The 15,740-nt window shown below is 40.1% G+C and overlaps 1 protein-coding gene across 4 annotated transcripts in view; it reads left to right on the top strand.

Annotated features, from left to right (window-relative positions):
* LOC114448194 (RNA-binding motif, single-stranded-interacting protein 3-like) overlaps positions 1-15,740 on the top strand; it is a 90,409-nt gene that overhangs the window by 31,060 nt on the left and 43,609 nt on the right. For all 4 annotated transcript variants that reach the window (XM_028424972.1, XM_028424971.1, XM_028424975.1 and 1 more), the window contains 2 exons: positions 5,537-5,595; positions 11,620-11,711. In XM_028424972.1, the coding sequence (XP_028280773.1) occupies positions 5,537-5,595; positions 11,620-11,711 (151 nt within the window). The remainder of the gene's footprint in view (positions 1-5,536; positions 5,596-11,619; positions 11,712-15,740) is intronic.

Genomic DNA, 15,740 nt, shown 5'->3' with positions numbered 1-15,740 from the left:
ATCAATTCCATATTTTTCAAAGGGTACTTTTTTTTTTACTGTGCAGGAGCCCTCACTGACTCTGGTGGCTGGGGCACACCATAAATAAATGGGTTCAGGAATAAAAAGGCTATAACTCAAGGACTGTATCTCTTAACTGTGTAACTATGCACCATCTGAGTGATAAAAGTGTAGTTTGTTCCACTTTAGCAGCTTTTCACGCAGATCTAAGAAGAGCTCAAGTCCACACTACAGAGACATGTCATGCCATTATTGACTGCTCTTCATCACAGCGGACTTTTTTGACCTGTCACAGCAGGAAAAAATGTGATAAAATTAAAATGACTATGTTCCATTGAGGTGAGCTCGCTCCAGGATCCTTGTGTTGTGCTGTCAGGCTGTCTTTTATGCTCACTTTAATGGAACTGAAACATTGTTTAAAAAGATTGCCTCACTTGTACTTTCCTGCTTTGACAAGTAAAAATGTCTGCTGTGAAAATGGTCTATTGCTGTTTCAATGCAGCTTTTTTTGCAATTTTTTTGTATTGTACTCTGTAGCCTTAGTTGAAGCAAATCATCACTCACTGTAAAGATGACGTCTTCCAGAAATGCTTTGTCAGAGGATTTTAACTTTTTCCAGTGAAGCAGGTACAAACATTTGTCTTACTGACTGCCATACACCTGGTAAAACACTCTTGTTCTCACACCTAACTTTACAATAATTATATTGATAAAAAAGATCCTATGTTTAGGACCCCAAATGGAGAAGATCTCCCATGAAGAGTTATGGCCAGGGATGGAGTAGAGATTAAACTATTATAAACTCAATTTACCCACCGCTGTATTTGAAAAATAGAGCATACCAAGTCCTTGGTCTGACATAAATCTTTATGGTTCTCTTTAAGTTCAGCCTGTACTTTTTCTTATCAGATGTAAGGAAAACATGGGTAAGAGAAAATAATCAAGCAGTACTTTTCCTTACACTGCCTTTTTTTGTTTACTATTGAGATGACCACAAATTGCTGTATTGTGGCAGTGGCCACTCCTGACCACACCACCTAACCCGAATGCCTTGGAGCTCATGATTTAAACTTCTCAGAAAGCCCTTTTGGCAGATAAATCTAATGTTTCGGTGACATTAAGCCATCTTCTAAATTCACAGCACATTGCCTTTTCATCATGGGAATAGACTAAGACTTTATTTCTTTATAGCGCCTGAAGATGTTAAACCACATATGTGAATGAACTGGAAGACTTCTGAAGCACTGCTTCTCTCCCTGTGTGTTTGTTTGAGTCTAACTGGCAGAGAGGGGGGAAAATGAGGGAAATGCAGGAGACAAGACAGCTGTATCGGCTCCCCAATTAGGAGCTACCACACACAGAGACCAATCCTATGCTACGCTAATGCATCCACACTCACCCACATACACAGCCTCAAACAGAACACACACACAACTTCCAAACACACGACACGCCACATATACATAATGTATACTGTATACACTCACAGACATCCTGGAGAGATGTAGAAATGCCTCCTGCGTGTGTTTGTTTGTGTGTGTGTGTGTAAGTGTGTGAGGGAGCTGCGCATCAGAAGACATCAAACAGGGAGCATTCATAGGCTGACGCTGTTCCACAAGGGAAAGAAAACACCGATCAGACGCTGTGAGGGTCCTCTTAGGACTGTCATTAACTCTTCGCACACACATAGACACAGTGCACAGAGAATTTGTCAGGCTTGACAATATTGACATTCCTCAAAATCTGTTTCACAGAAACTAACTGTTATCTGTCACACTGAAAGAAAAATCTAAACTAAGGTTTTGGCAAACTAAGCGGTTTCCATGTGTTGTAGAGCACACATAGCTCTTCCTAAAGGGATTGTCATGAAAGCCAGTCAGTCTATCAGTCTAAGCCCCATCAGTTCAAGCCCGACCGATACTTTAGAAAGGCATTCTTCTTCAGCTTGGTACTGTGTTGAGGAGCTTTGTAAAAAAGTAGTGAAAATAGTGAATTTTAGGTTAGAAACCACTGTTGAATGGTTTAAACCACAGACACAAAGACACGGTGTAGACAGAAAACTGTGTAAGCAAAATAAAATCATAAAAAAATATAAAAATTCAGTTCTTTTGAGATTTTTTTCCTCTAAGCCATATGCTCTGGACAGTCAAGACACTGCATAATTCGCATGGTTACATTTATAATAACAAAAGTGTATTTGAAAATACCTTGCTGACCTGTGACTAATTAAATCATATTATTTCAACTGGTTGTACAAGGGGTGAGGTTTTATAAAAATGTACCCCCTGTACCGCTGCCATGATTTTTTTTCTTCTCCTTATTGGGACTAAGCTGGAAGCTGTGAATTAAGACATTTCTGATTCGCCATAGTGGTCAGCCATTTGACAAAGTGCAGCTTTTGGCACTCCTGCGTTGACTTCATTTCTCAGCCCCGGAGGTTGCCTTTTACTGTGGTTCATATCACTCCGTCATGCTTTTTTGGAATATTCTTCTACTGTTGCTCCACACTTTACCCCCATTATAGACTGAGTTATGATGAACATCCAATGTAAGCAAATGACATACTGCGATCCGTTTCAGAGCGGTTTCACTCACCGTCTTTAAGGCACAATGGAAAATAATGGAATAAGGAAGTGCTGACTTTAACCATCTGGCTCCTTGTAGTCTTTTGCTGGTATGTTTTAAGTATTTCAATTTTTTACGAGTGTCTCACATGTCACTGCTGTTGGGTGAAGTGCAGGTCGATGTTATTTCAACTCGCTCCAGACTTCTGCTGGATTCAGCCAAAGGGTTCCAGCTGGGACTGGAACACAGAACAGGACATTCTGCACTTTCCTTTCCTCTTCTTCTTCCACGCTTCCCTCAGCCTCCTTACTCATCTGATCTGATATCAATACTTTCTTCCTTTTCTTCCCCACAATAGCAGATTGTTGTAGCTGTCCAGATAAAATGGAATATTGCCACTGAATTTAGACCAGAGTGAGACACCATTTTGGCTGGTTGTTGTAATTTGACATTTCCCCAAGGCCATGGCGTCATCCTCCTCTCCTCTCTTCTTCCTCTTCTCTCCTCCTCTCTTTTTGTTTTTCACCATAAATTAAATTGTGTAACTAGAGGAGGAACAGGTGGATTTATACTTCACGTACATTGATTTGATGATAAAACACAAAGCCACACGTTGGTTTTTACACTTTGTGGAAACAGACGACTGTGAACATATTTTTTCAAGATTCACGGTGTGTCCAGCCAGGTACCTTTTTCCCTTCTGTCTGTTTCGTTTTCACACACACACAATGAATAATGATTCTTTCACTTTTCTGCCGGGAAAAACAACCTGCCAAAGTGCCGATGGTGCATGAGATCTTTGTCATGCATTCAAACTCTTTTGCACCTACACCTACACAAGTATTTGTATACGCCACTATGTTCATCATCATACACAGACACCAAGTTTGAGCCTTTCTTGCCAAATGCTATGTGTAAAATGTGATTGCTGTTTTGGTGTTTTTGATCTTGTGTGTGCACCTGCATGCATGTTTGTTGTTGCGTATATGTGTGGGCGATTATTTCACTCATGTTTTTTTGTAGTGAGTATTTTCTGGATAGCTCACAAACCGCAGGCCAGATATCTTGTTTACCCGCAGCTATAACTTTTGTTTTGAAAAAGTGGCAGGTTTAATTTTAGCATCTCACAACTATTAGTTTTGTAAAACATCTTAAATTTTAGAAAATAAGAACCTGTGTGGAAGAAAATTGAACAATGTTCAAATGTTTGATTTTTGTATGATTTTCTGTCTGCCAATTTGGAGATCATAAGCTGCTCATCTGTCATGTAATGTGTGAGAGCAGCCTTTTAAAGCCTTTTTTCTGCCTTTATTTCTAAGTCTCCTGTCCCAATAGAGCTTGATGTGAGGCTGTCAGGCAAGCTACTCTCTCTTCTTCTCACTGACAGAAGCAGTTGGCTGACAGAGACTCTCCTGATGGTGACAACTAAATGATCTCTTCTTTATTAAACACCTCTTACTATCTCGCCATCTCTCCCTGACTATCTCGCTTCCTCCTTGCCTTTAGTGTGTCTTTTTATCTTTTGACTGACTACTCTCCCTCTCCTCGTCTATTTCTCATTCCTCAGAGTCTCTCCCTCCCCTTTCCTTTTCTCCCTCCCTGTGTTCAGAACCTCCTGTGTTGAATAGTTTCTGTCTTGGCTCTCGTTGTCTTCCTCTTTATTCTCTAAAATGGAAAGGAGAATACACTTCCATCCTTCACCTGAGGCCATCATCCAGTCAGCTAGCCAGTCAGCCAGCTTGTCAGTCTGTCAATCTGTTTGATAGTCGCTCACCCAGCCAGTCAGTCATTGTGCAGCAGTATGAAAACATTAATTAAAAAGTCTCATCCACAAAGCCAGGCAGTGATCCAGCAATCCAAGCTTTCTGTCTTTTTTTCTGTCTCTAACACTCGTTTCTGTCTCCGTTATCCTCTCCCCTCATACCTTCTCAGCATCCTTGTCAGTTTTTTTTCCTTCCTCTGTTTCTTTCCTTACTCTTTCCAGGAGCACTGAAAGACTGGTCTGATAAGAAACATTATTAACTTCTTTCTGAGAACCTCTGAACAGAGAGTAGGAGAATAGAAGTGGGATGGAGGAGGAAGCTAAGAGAAGGAGACAAAGGGAAAAAGGCAGATGTGTCAAACAAAAGAAAGAGAGTTAGGTAGCGAAACGGACAGGAGACATTAAAAGTTGGCAGAGAGAACAGATCGTGGTAGTCTGTCTCTCTAGTAGGCCCTTCTAGCAGGATTGGGTGCCATACAGATGGTTATTATCATCATTTATGAGACAGTAGAGTCTGTGTGCGGGGGCCTACGGGAAGGGATTTGAAACAGATAAGGACAGAATAGAAGCATAGATAAAATTGACTGCAATAAGAGCTAGTTACTCACAGAAGCACCTAAGAATGAGTGGTAGAGTACTGACAGCTGGTATCAAGTTTAAACCCAGATCCATCCATCCATCCTTTTTCAAACTGCAAAATGCAAATGTTTGCTAAGCAGCATTGAACACAAATCTGAGCCTTCCCAAAATTGAAGCGATGGACAAAAACGTTGCATGTTTACAGTGCTTTAATTAAGAATAATCACATTTGATTTTAAAGTCAGCGTGAATCTTTTAAGGTCATGGCAATCTGTTCCGGTCACAATCAAAACAAAAACAAATGAAATTACTGTGAAAGACAAGTGTTAAGCTTATAACAGTACTGGAGAAAAACTGGCAAAAATTAATTTGTTTATTCTTCTAAACACCTTAACAAAATATTGGGGTGATCTACTTTTTTGTTGTTTTTCTCGACCAAAGTTGCAAATGTCTAACTGATATACAAGGAAGAGGAAAAGGGGAAAAATCTAGGAAATGGCAAACTTAAAGTATCATCAAGAATACCAAGAAAAACACATTTTTCTCATTGTTGAATACACTGGTGTCCTGTATATCATATAAATCACTGGTTCAATGTCAAATCGAACGTTGTGTTGTTGTTTCTTACAGATATGGGAAGATTGTGTCGACAAAGGCCATCTTGGACAAAAACACCAATCAGTGCAAAGGTGAGTGAGCATCCGTTGATTTCGTCCTGTATCGTTATCTGTAGCCTCACAAAAAACACTGCTTTAGAAACTCAGGTTTTGATGTGAGTTTTGAGTCTGGAAAACATCAGTTGAAAATTGATTTTGGTAATTTAGGCACAGAACAATCAGCGTGCACTATGTGGAGTGGCTTTGTTTTTATAATTTTCTTCCTTCTGTACTTTTTTGCATCCTCAATTAATGGTTGCCTTAGAGACATTTTTACCCACAGCGCGACGTCAGTGTAGAGCCCATGTGTTTGCCCCCAAGTTGTGTTTTTTTACACCGTATACAGCACGACAGTACTGAAAGCCATAAAGACTGTGCGGTACTTTAATCTGTCTGAATGATGCAGCACTAGTGTTTCTTTATTTTGTTTAACTTCTCCATGATGATTTTAGGATTGCACCCTAATGACACTCAGAGTTAAGCAGCTTTTGAAAGCAAGATGTTGGCATTGTTGTCATAGGCCAAATCAAAATGAAGAACATCATACACAATGTGTTTCGAATAGTCTCTGTGGTGAATGAGGCTCACTCAAGTGTCTTCTGATGAGGGTCTGTTTGATTGTTGAAGTGGTCTGAACAAAGCACTAATCAATATGATTGTAGTTGTCTGTTTCTGAAGAGGCACACAAGAGCATGTGTTCAGCATGATTGCAGCTCATCTGCCGCGCCTACACTCAAAGGTATGCTGACATGGTTTAGGACAACAGCACAAATGCCCTGTAACCAGCATTTCATATTCAGCAGTATGAGTGGAACCCCCTGTCTGATTGATACTGATGACAGGAATATAAATGTGAATTATAGGTCTTCGCTGATTACTTAGAATCAAATATTTTGAAGAAGTGATTGCACTCCTGCATGTCTTAACATTATAATGGGATACCCAAATCTCAGTGATGCTCCACTAAGAACTCTTTTACTTCAGTTATTATCTTAGATCTTCCTAATTGGCTGGTTATGTAAATCTTACAAACTTCCACCACTACCAGCTTCAGCATCACATAATCAAATATGGCTTTGAGCTGGGAACGCATATTGAAATGCCTTTCCTGACATCATTACAGCATAGCCAAAGGGAAGGCAGAAAATTCTATAAACCCAGTGATAATTATCAGTTATTCTTCCATTTTCTCAACTCATTATTTTTTTATACTTGAAATGAGGTTTTAAAAACCTGTCTAAGAAAAAGCCACGCTGCTTCAGTTCAGGGTTTTTATTATTGACAGTCAATGCTTCATGCTTTGTTTGTAGTATAGTTTATAAATAAAATCAATATCTACTTTAAATCACACTGCATCCAGTGCTTACAAATTTAACTTCTTAGTTAGTAATCATGGTGTCTTCATCCATCTTTATGATTGAGAGACATTTTTAATTGAAACCTGATAAATTCATAACACTGCACATGTATTACTCTGTGACTCAAAATTGCCAAATAAAAAATAAACATTTTGTCCATACGGTCTGTGCCTTTGCAGCCCACAGTTGATAACCTCACGGCCAGTAGTGTTTCTTGGAGATTTCTACTTATTAAAAAATCAGTTAAAAAATTAATGGAATATATTTTGATGCCAATATAACAGACTGATTAATAGTCTGCAAGAAATTAGACATGTTGCAACAGCAGTGAAAGCTTTCTGAAGCAAACGTGACAGCCTTGTTTAATCACTTTCAGTCACATGTAGGGAGCTAACATGTTTTGACTGGTAATCAATCCACAGCATAGATTTGAATTTGTATCCGCAGGCTTACCTGTGATAGTGTGCACGGAAGGTACAAGCCCAATTTATGATTTCCTGACCAAAGCACGCTTTCATGTTATACTCTGTTGGTTATTATTAGATTTTTGTGAAGCTTATCTCTCCTGATGTTGGGGACAAAATGAGGAGAGGTTCCTTTGCCTTTTAGCTACAGAATAGTGGATAATGTATAGCAAATCAGAGTTAATAATAATAATATGTTGCTTTTTCATTTGCATTTTTCATTAAAGCATATGTGCAAGGACTTCTTCAGAACTGCTTCAAACCTAAATGAATATATTTCAACCAGTCCTCTCTGTATTTTAAACATGTGTGTTTCATAGGGATGTGTATGTGTGTGTGTCTGTGTGCAAATGAAGAGGTATTCTCTGCATCATTTTTGGCTCTATACCCTGGATATATTCCAGACAGGACTGTTATAAATACAAAACATTATAGTGTTTCAAAATGCAATCTCTGTACATCCAACCATAAACTGATGCTTATTATTTACTGCATTGTCCCTCCGTAATGCAACAGCTGCAGCTGCAGCAACATAAGCGCTTTTTACAGGCTGCGGGCCTCATCAGCAATTTCGTCGCTTGTGATGTCGACTTCATACATCTCTTAGCCAGTTGTTAACTCACAATGACGGAGTTTCATTATCAGTCGGCCATTAGAGGGCCTTACAACCGGATAAGTGTTGGTTTGATTGCAAAGGCATTCAGTGGGGACAAGATAAGTGCTTAGCGTGACTAAGAGAGTACAAATTGGCACAGAGAGTTCTCTTGGAAAGGGAGGGAGGGATGGATGGGCGGAGGCACCACGAGGGTGGGGTGGGGGTAAAAATAACCTGCGGCTGACAGAAAAGGAAGGGGACCCTTTGAAACTGATGATGTAGCACTCTTCACAAAGATGTTGCAGAATGGGGAGAGAGAAAGAAAGAGATATAAAGTTGTGTGGACAAAAAATACATTCCTCCTGAAGAGATATTATTCATGCCAAAACCTAATGACCACAATATATATGACGTTTTCTTTGTTTATAAAAAATAGTTTGCATTCTTTGTGCATTAATATACAGTGCATAGAATGAAAGGAAATGCACTGTTTATAAAGGAGTCCCCAGCTCGGTAGCAGGCTCATTGTTAGATACACTGACAGATTTCTAGTTAGCAGTGTGAGAGCTCCGAGGGCAGGAGAGGGCAAACAACACAGGATGGAGGAAGGGAGAGGAAACCACTTTAGATTGTAAAGGATTTCCATTTCCCAAAGACAGCCACCCTCCCTCCCCTCACTGTCTCCATGTCTCCTGCCTGCCTTTCTCCTCAATCGCTCTCTCTCTCTCTCTCCCCCGACTCACTGCCACCCCCACATTCCTCCTTTGCGCTATCTCTCTCCTTTTCCTTCTGTACCCTGTTAGCCTACTCTAATTGGCCCAGGGCCAGGAACTCAGGGAGCTCAGATGATTGGTTGGGATATAGTTATATGTGTGCTTATGTGTTTATCTGTGCTTCCATCTGTGTCCACGGACACATGCGTGTATTCACATGCATGCTTCAGTATTTTTTTCATTCACCTTTAAGAATATTTCTCAGACCTAACTGTGCAAGATGTCTTTCCATTTTTGTGTCATCATAAGGCCACAGATGGGAGGGACAGATCACAGGAGAAGGATTATATAATTCAGAATAAATTTGTCAGACTTCTTCCGTTCTCTGGAATAATCATTGTGCCCAGTGAAGCTATAATTTACATTTACATGAGGTTAGTACTCAAGAGAGATTATAGGTAAATGTACAAATTAGTGATTCGTCCATTGGTATGGATGGCAGGACACTCAACAGGCGTCCACCCTGTGTCCTTGAGCTTTACAGTGAATCCATAAACCTGAGGTGTATCCTGTCACTTGATACTTGACCCCTGATCTCCCTGGAGAAAATACATCTCCTCCAAGTGGAGAGAGTGATGACTAGACTCAAAACAAATGGCACATTCTCTTCAAGGCTGATGTTCTGTTGCATCAAGCTAGTCAGTTAGACGAGCACTTGGAGGAGATTGAATATGATCTGGTGCAATGTATTTGTGAGGTGACACACCTATACTAGGAGTGAAAAATACACCCTGAGTCCCGGACATTTTTAGATATGAGAACTAACTAAAATATGCAAAGCAAAGCTAGATTACATGCCAACATCTTGAACAACTCAATATTTTATTTATTGAGCACGTACAAAACTCCTGAGACATGGACTCAATTTTCTGGTACTGTAATGCTAAGGACACACTTAATACCAGCCACACAGTTGAACAGTAAACAGAGCAGCAGCTCCTGGTTACAATGCAGCTTAATGTCTCAAGCCTTTAGTTTGATAGCCAGAAACTTGCAGAATCAGCTGATTACACCCAGATTACACCCACACATATTTGAATACTAAACTCTTTTTTTGACATTAATAACTAACATAGTTAAATATTCTTTTCATTTAAATCAGTAATAGTAGAAAGTAATGCTCCTCTGTTTCAGTAATATGGTGAACATGGACCCTGCATTCTATAGTTAAACAAACACCCATTAGTGAGACGTGAAACTTTTCAAATATTGCTGGAGTAAAATGAAAGCACACAACTGATGAATACTGTATGTGCATTCTCAATTAGTGGAACGGTTTTGATGTGGCCCTAATTAGACAAATATAGATGAAATACAAAATCACATGTGTGTGTGTGCATATATGCAAACTTGCATATGTTTGCAGAAATCTCTTCCCTGTGTATCTGTATATATCAACCATTCTATGGTTTGTTTGCCAGTGTGACTAACGTGTGTACCACAGTAAGAAGTTGCATGTGTGTTTGTGTTCTGAGCTTCTCATTAGTAACAGTATAAATATTTGTGAGTATTGTACAGACCTTGCTGTCAAAATCTGCCTTTGAACAATAAAAATCATCTGCTTATCAGCAAAACAGAGCATGGCTCCAAACCCTGAAAAAGACAGGCAAGAACAGATGTTAGAAATAAAGTGTGTGTGTGTCGCATGTTTACATTTAGGATTGTAATAAATGAGGCTTTTGAAAGAGGATCATTTAATTGTGTTAACATGCAGCAGCCCACTCAAGACTACAGCTGGAGTTTCAAAGCTGCTGTGCTTTCTGAACATTTCTCTATGGCTTCATGTGTGTGTGTCAATATTTCTCTTTTATTAGTCTCATATCAACACCGTAAAAGTCGTTCTCACACAAATGAGTTTGTTTTAAATGTGCCACACACACATTTGCGTGCTCACTGTCAGTCACGCTGCAGACAGATTGTTTTGACATCTTTTTCCAGCCGCTCACATGTGACCTGGTGAAACAGGGCGTAGTTATGAGTAACATGCATGGGTGTTCAGACATTTTTGTTTTTCCAGTGCTTCTTGCAGGCTCAGCATAGATCCCCAGAGCCTCAATAGTGTCACAAATATATAGTCCATACACAGAGACCCACAAATTGACGCAGACTATATTGCAATAAAATCGACTGAAGCTCGTTCTCGTTCTTCAAACATGACTCTGAATCACTTTAATTGCTGTATTAAATGTGTGGAATCTTTCATGATGTCGCTCTTGCAGAGATATTGAGCACTACTATAGGACTGTATGTACAGATAGATTTAGTGCAGCGCGGGGACAAAATGACCTCATGCAGTAGAGTGAGATATTAAATGTCAGACAATAGGAAGGCAGTAGATTGTTTCAGGATTGAGCCATACAGCATGCAACTACACAGAATGTATGGTGAGCAGCCATCAAATCAATGTGGAAGTGTGCTGAAATTGTTCCATTAGAAAAACCCACGAAACATTGGATCATAAACATAGTGTTATGACACCAGTTCTCCTTATATGTGTCCATATATATCTGTGCTTAAACCAAGACCCTGAAGCAGGGCCGCTGAACTTGTTAAAGTTCCTTGAAGATGTTTTGCTGCTCCTTCCTCCAGCTTCATCAGTTCTAACTATTTTGGTGCGAAATACTGTAGCTGTTAATGTCACAAAATGTTCTTTGCTAAAACACAATTAATGGCAGCAGAACTAGAAACTTTTTATGAAATACATGAACTGACTTTGATCTTGACAAATGTACTAGATTGGATTTGCAGCTCTTATACATATTAGCACTGCTCTGTGTCTAATCAGAATTTCTTTTGTTATTTTTTTCTCTGTGTGTGTCTGTGTGTTTGTGTCTGTTTATGCCTGGTGTGTGTATTTGTGAGCACAGGCTATGGCTTTGTGGACTTTGACAGCCCTGCAGCAGCCCAGAAGGCTGTGGCCTCGCTCAAAGCTAGCGGAGTCCAGGCACAGATGGCGAAGGTAAGCTTCATCCCATCCTGCACTCTCTGGTCTGAGTAACTTGTTTTCGTTGTTGAGGTGTTTGGCTTTTGTGTGCTGCTGTGAACCCTGAGGAGAGTCAATGGCAAAGATGTTTTGTTTTGTTTTAATTATTACATTACATTATGATAATTGGCATAATGACCTGTAGATGTAGTTACATTGATGATGCTAATAGATACTGCTTTAGTCTGGCTAATCAATTAATCTGAGCAAATTCCTGTACAGATTGAGAAAAACATGGAGTAGGTGGATTAGAGTTCCTGTTTTGTTTTCTGTCTTGCTATTTTATTTTAATAGAATTATTTTAATTTAATAATTCTTTATATTGGGGGATTGTGTGTGTGTCTGTGTGTGTCTGCATGTGTGTGTGTGTGTGTATGTGTCTGCATGTGTGTGTGTGTCTGTGTGTGTCTGCGTGCACACGTCGAAGTGTTTGGGACAGACAGAGAAAATGAGAAGGATGGTGTGGTAGAGTTTAATCAAATCTAAATGCCTGCTTTAACATCCACTACCTCTCCTTATAGAAGCTTGGTGTCTCTCCTCTCATAGGGAATGCATGCAGCTAACTCTGCAGTGTGTGTTTGTGTGTGTAGCTGGCACTTAAAGACAGCAGTGCTGTGCCAAAACATGTGGGCCTAACCAGCACAATCACATTATCCTTCTATGCCTGTAAGAGAAAGACTGAAAGACACTGAATAGCCTGCCTTGTTTTCAGATTCATTAAGGCTGTATCGCTGCATACTTCCTTTTAAAAAATGAGAGAGGAGTGCAATTAAAATGGTCCAGTCTTCAGGCACCAGGAACATCCCATTGAATTAAACAGCAGCAGGCCTCTGAGCCACCTTTGCCTTGTTCTTCTATTAAACCTCTTTTCATTAGGCTTCCATCTCTTATTTTGTTCCTAACGGCTTGAGGGCGAGGGGTGGCTGGGTGGGAGCATTCAGAGGGGGCAGTGTTGATGTGTTTAGTTGTTATTATAGAGGGAAGAACCCTCTACTCCTTGTAGATTGAGTTTTCCGGAGGGATGGAATAGAGGGCAAGGAGTCAATTCCAAATGAAATTACACAGACTTCTTTCTGTTTCATGGACGAATTATGCAGAGAGCTGCTGATGTCCCACCTAAGTTTCCAGAATCTGTGTCCAATGAGTAAATCAGACCAACATTGGATTTTGTAAGATGAGCAGCTTAATAAGGGGTTTGCCAAAATCTTGCTTTTAATTAGACTGACTGAGACAGATTTGTTGAACACACTGATTCCCTCATCAGAGTATGAGGAGATTTTGAAGGTTAGCTGGGATGGAAAGCTTTTGTTCTTACATTAAATGTGCAAGATAGCTGAGAGTTATTTGACCAAAGCGATGAGGTGACAGTAGAAGGGGGAAAGAAAGACCACTATTGATTATTTAGGGGAGAAGAAGTGGTTAGAAAAAACTCTGGAAAATAAGAGTTACTGTTGTGATACTGAAATCACTTGTAGCCATTGTAGCCAAACAACCAGATCCAGTAGAGCAAAACCAAGGAAGAAACTCCAAAACCTGGCATTTACATTTGACGTCCGTCAGAGTGCTAAACATCCAATAGCTTTGGTAAAACATATGTTGCAATGCATGTAACAACACAGCTTTTTTATATAAGTTATTTTACGAGTCACCCTTAGCTGCTAGAAAGCCGACACGTTTCACTCTACTACAGAAAAATGCTGCCTTGTAAACTGATTGTTTTATAGCAAACTAAAGCTGCGGAGGTGTGGTTACATCTTACAGTTTGTGTAAGCACCTTGAAACTATTAAGATTTACTGTCCCTATTTATAAATACATTTGAACTGGTGTTGTGAAAGTAACAGACACTTTTCTTGTCTACTTTTTGGTGCATGTGAGCTGTGAATAAAGTGTTTAAATCACATAAAATAGAACATGCTTTGTCTGAAGATGTTAGATGTCTAGAAAGGACAAAATTTGTCAGGGAGAGGTGTTTGGACTGCACAGAGGTTAAGTCAGGCCGGATAAAGCCCAAAAATTAAACACTGTAGAAAGTTAGTGCTACATGAAATCAGAGCAAGACATTTACCAGCAGCTGTAAATCATCACTTGCCAACCTCTAAGTTAACCATCATTACAGTAACGTCCTGATATTACCTGTGAAATAATTACAGCGCTGTTGAATGGAGATGAGCCTGCTGGTGTGTATGTTTAACTGCATCCAGGGTGAGAAACCTTTGTCCATTAACCCTACAGCTCTCACTGGAACCTTCTTGTTGTGTAATAAACAAGACAAAGGAAGAAGATACAGCAAACCATGAAGGCAGATGAAGAAACTGTGTGTGTGTGTGTGCATCTGTGTGTTTGTCTGTGTGCATGTGTGTGTCTGTTCTTTCACATTCCCGGTCTTCTCGATAATTACTGTTGACCTGAAAGATGATTACTACTGAAGCTGTACTCCCACTTTCTCTCTCGCCGGCTCACTCACAGTTTCTGCCTCTGCTTCATTGTCTCTGAGTATTTTTCCACTGAATCCCTATTAAACATGTCAATTTATTTTTACAATTCCTTTCTCACACTAGATTTTTTAAATGCTCCCTCATTTTTACCATCAATATATCTCATCTGAGGTGTCTCAGTAATTGTTTTTAGGAGCTAGCTTCTGCAGTAGCACACATGCCTGATGAGGCTGCATGTATGCAGTATGTAAAAACATTCAGCAACTTTAAAATACAGTGTATTAAAATTCAGGGCACGGAGTCTGTGCTTATGAACCCTGTGTGTGTGTGTGTGGGTGTGTGTGCGCAATAACAGTTACACGGGACCAAGGTCACTATGCTAATTAGAGAGATGGTACCACTGGCAGTGACACTTCACACCTTCCTCCCTTCTTTTCTCCCTTTCTTCTTCTTTCCCCTCCACTTCGTCCTTGGAACCTCTTGTCTCTCCACCTCTCTGTCTCTCCTCTCCTTTTTACCTTCCCCTCTTCCCTCTCTTTGCCCTAGTTTAACTGACCCCCCACCTGCAACCTTCCTGTTTTCACTCCTCTTTTTTCTCACCTTTGCTTTGTATGTGTTTGTGTGTGTGCGCGTATTTGTCTGGAGCAGGTGCTGCAATGCCTCCTCCAGAGTCATTAGTTATAAGGTTGAGCGAGGACAAAGAGTGAAGGGTAGAGAGAAGTGCAGGGGCTTTCTTTCTGTCTTTCCCTTCTTTATTTCTTTGCTTGTCTGTCTGCCTGCCTTTGACTTTCTTGTCTTTCTCTGCCTGCCTGCCTGTCTGTCTGTCTGTCTGTCTGTCTAAAAGCCAGAAACTGGATGTTCCCTGGACTTTGTTTACTGATGTAAACCATGTGTGCAAGCTTTCTTGTCTGTGTGTGTGTGTCTGCATCTCTGCATCTGACAGCTGAGGTTACTGATGGGAAGAGAAGAGCAACAGCGCCAACTGAGACATAAAATAAAGATGAGCGTAGACAAAAACACATTCGTAAGAAGACGCGAGCATTTCTCTCTTTCTCTGCTGCTTTCTGATTGTCTGTCATTGTCTCTTCTCTCTTTCTTTCTGGGTGCCATCTTTGTTTTTCAACCCTATTTCTCTTCCTGTTTGTTTAAGTGTATTTATTTTTGTTTTCTTTCTTTGGGCTCTGTTATCCTGTGCCCTGTTACCTCTCTCAGCCAAATATAGTGATGGACAGATGGATCTATTTTTCTAAAGCAAACTGTGACAGAAAAACCTCATTTGTTATGCAGGTTTGTGCATGTTTACATCTGTGCACTAAGATCCGGCAGACCTCTGCACCTGTAAAACACACACACACATTAGATCAGAACCATAACAGAGAAAATGTATTGCTGAAGAACTGGACTGGAAGGAACTGTACACTGTGAAGGTGAAAATTAGATTTTTCAGAAGAGGATAAATCAGTTTTTGGAAGCAGCTGGTGTTGCTGGAACACATGTCAGCAACTTCTGTGGTGAGTCTCCAAATGTCAGCTTGCATTTCTTACAAATTTTGATTTACTGCTTGTTCCT

This window comes from Parambassis ranga, chromosome 16 (genome assembly GCF_900634625.1).
Source record: "Parambassis ranga chromosome 16, fParRan2.1, whole genome shotgun sequence".
NCBI lineage: Eukaryota > Metazoa > Chordata > Actinopteri > Ambassidae > Parambassis > Parambassis ranga.
This window is presented reverse-complemented; position numbering and strand designations above follow the sequence as displayed.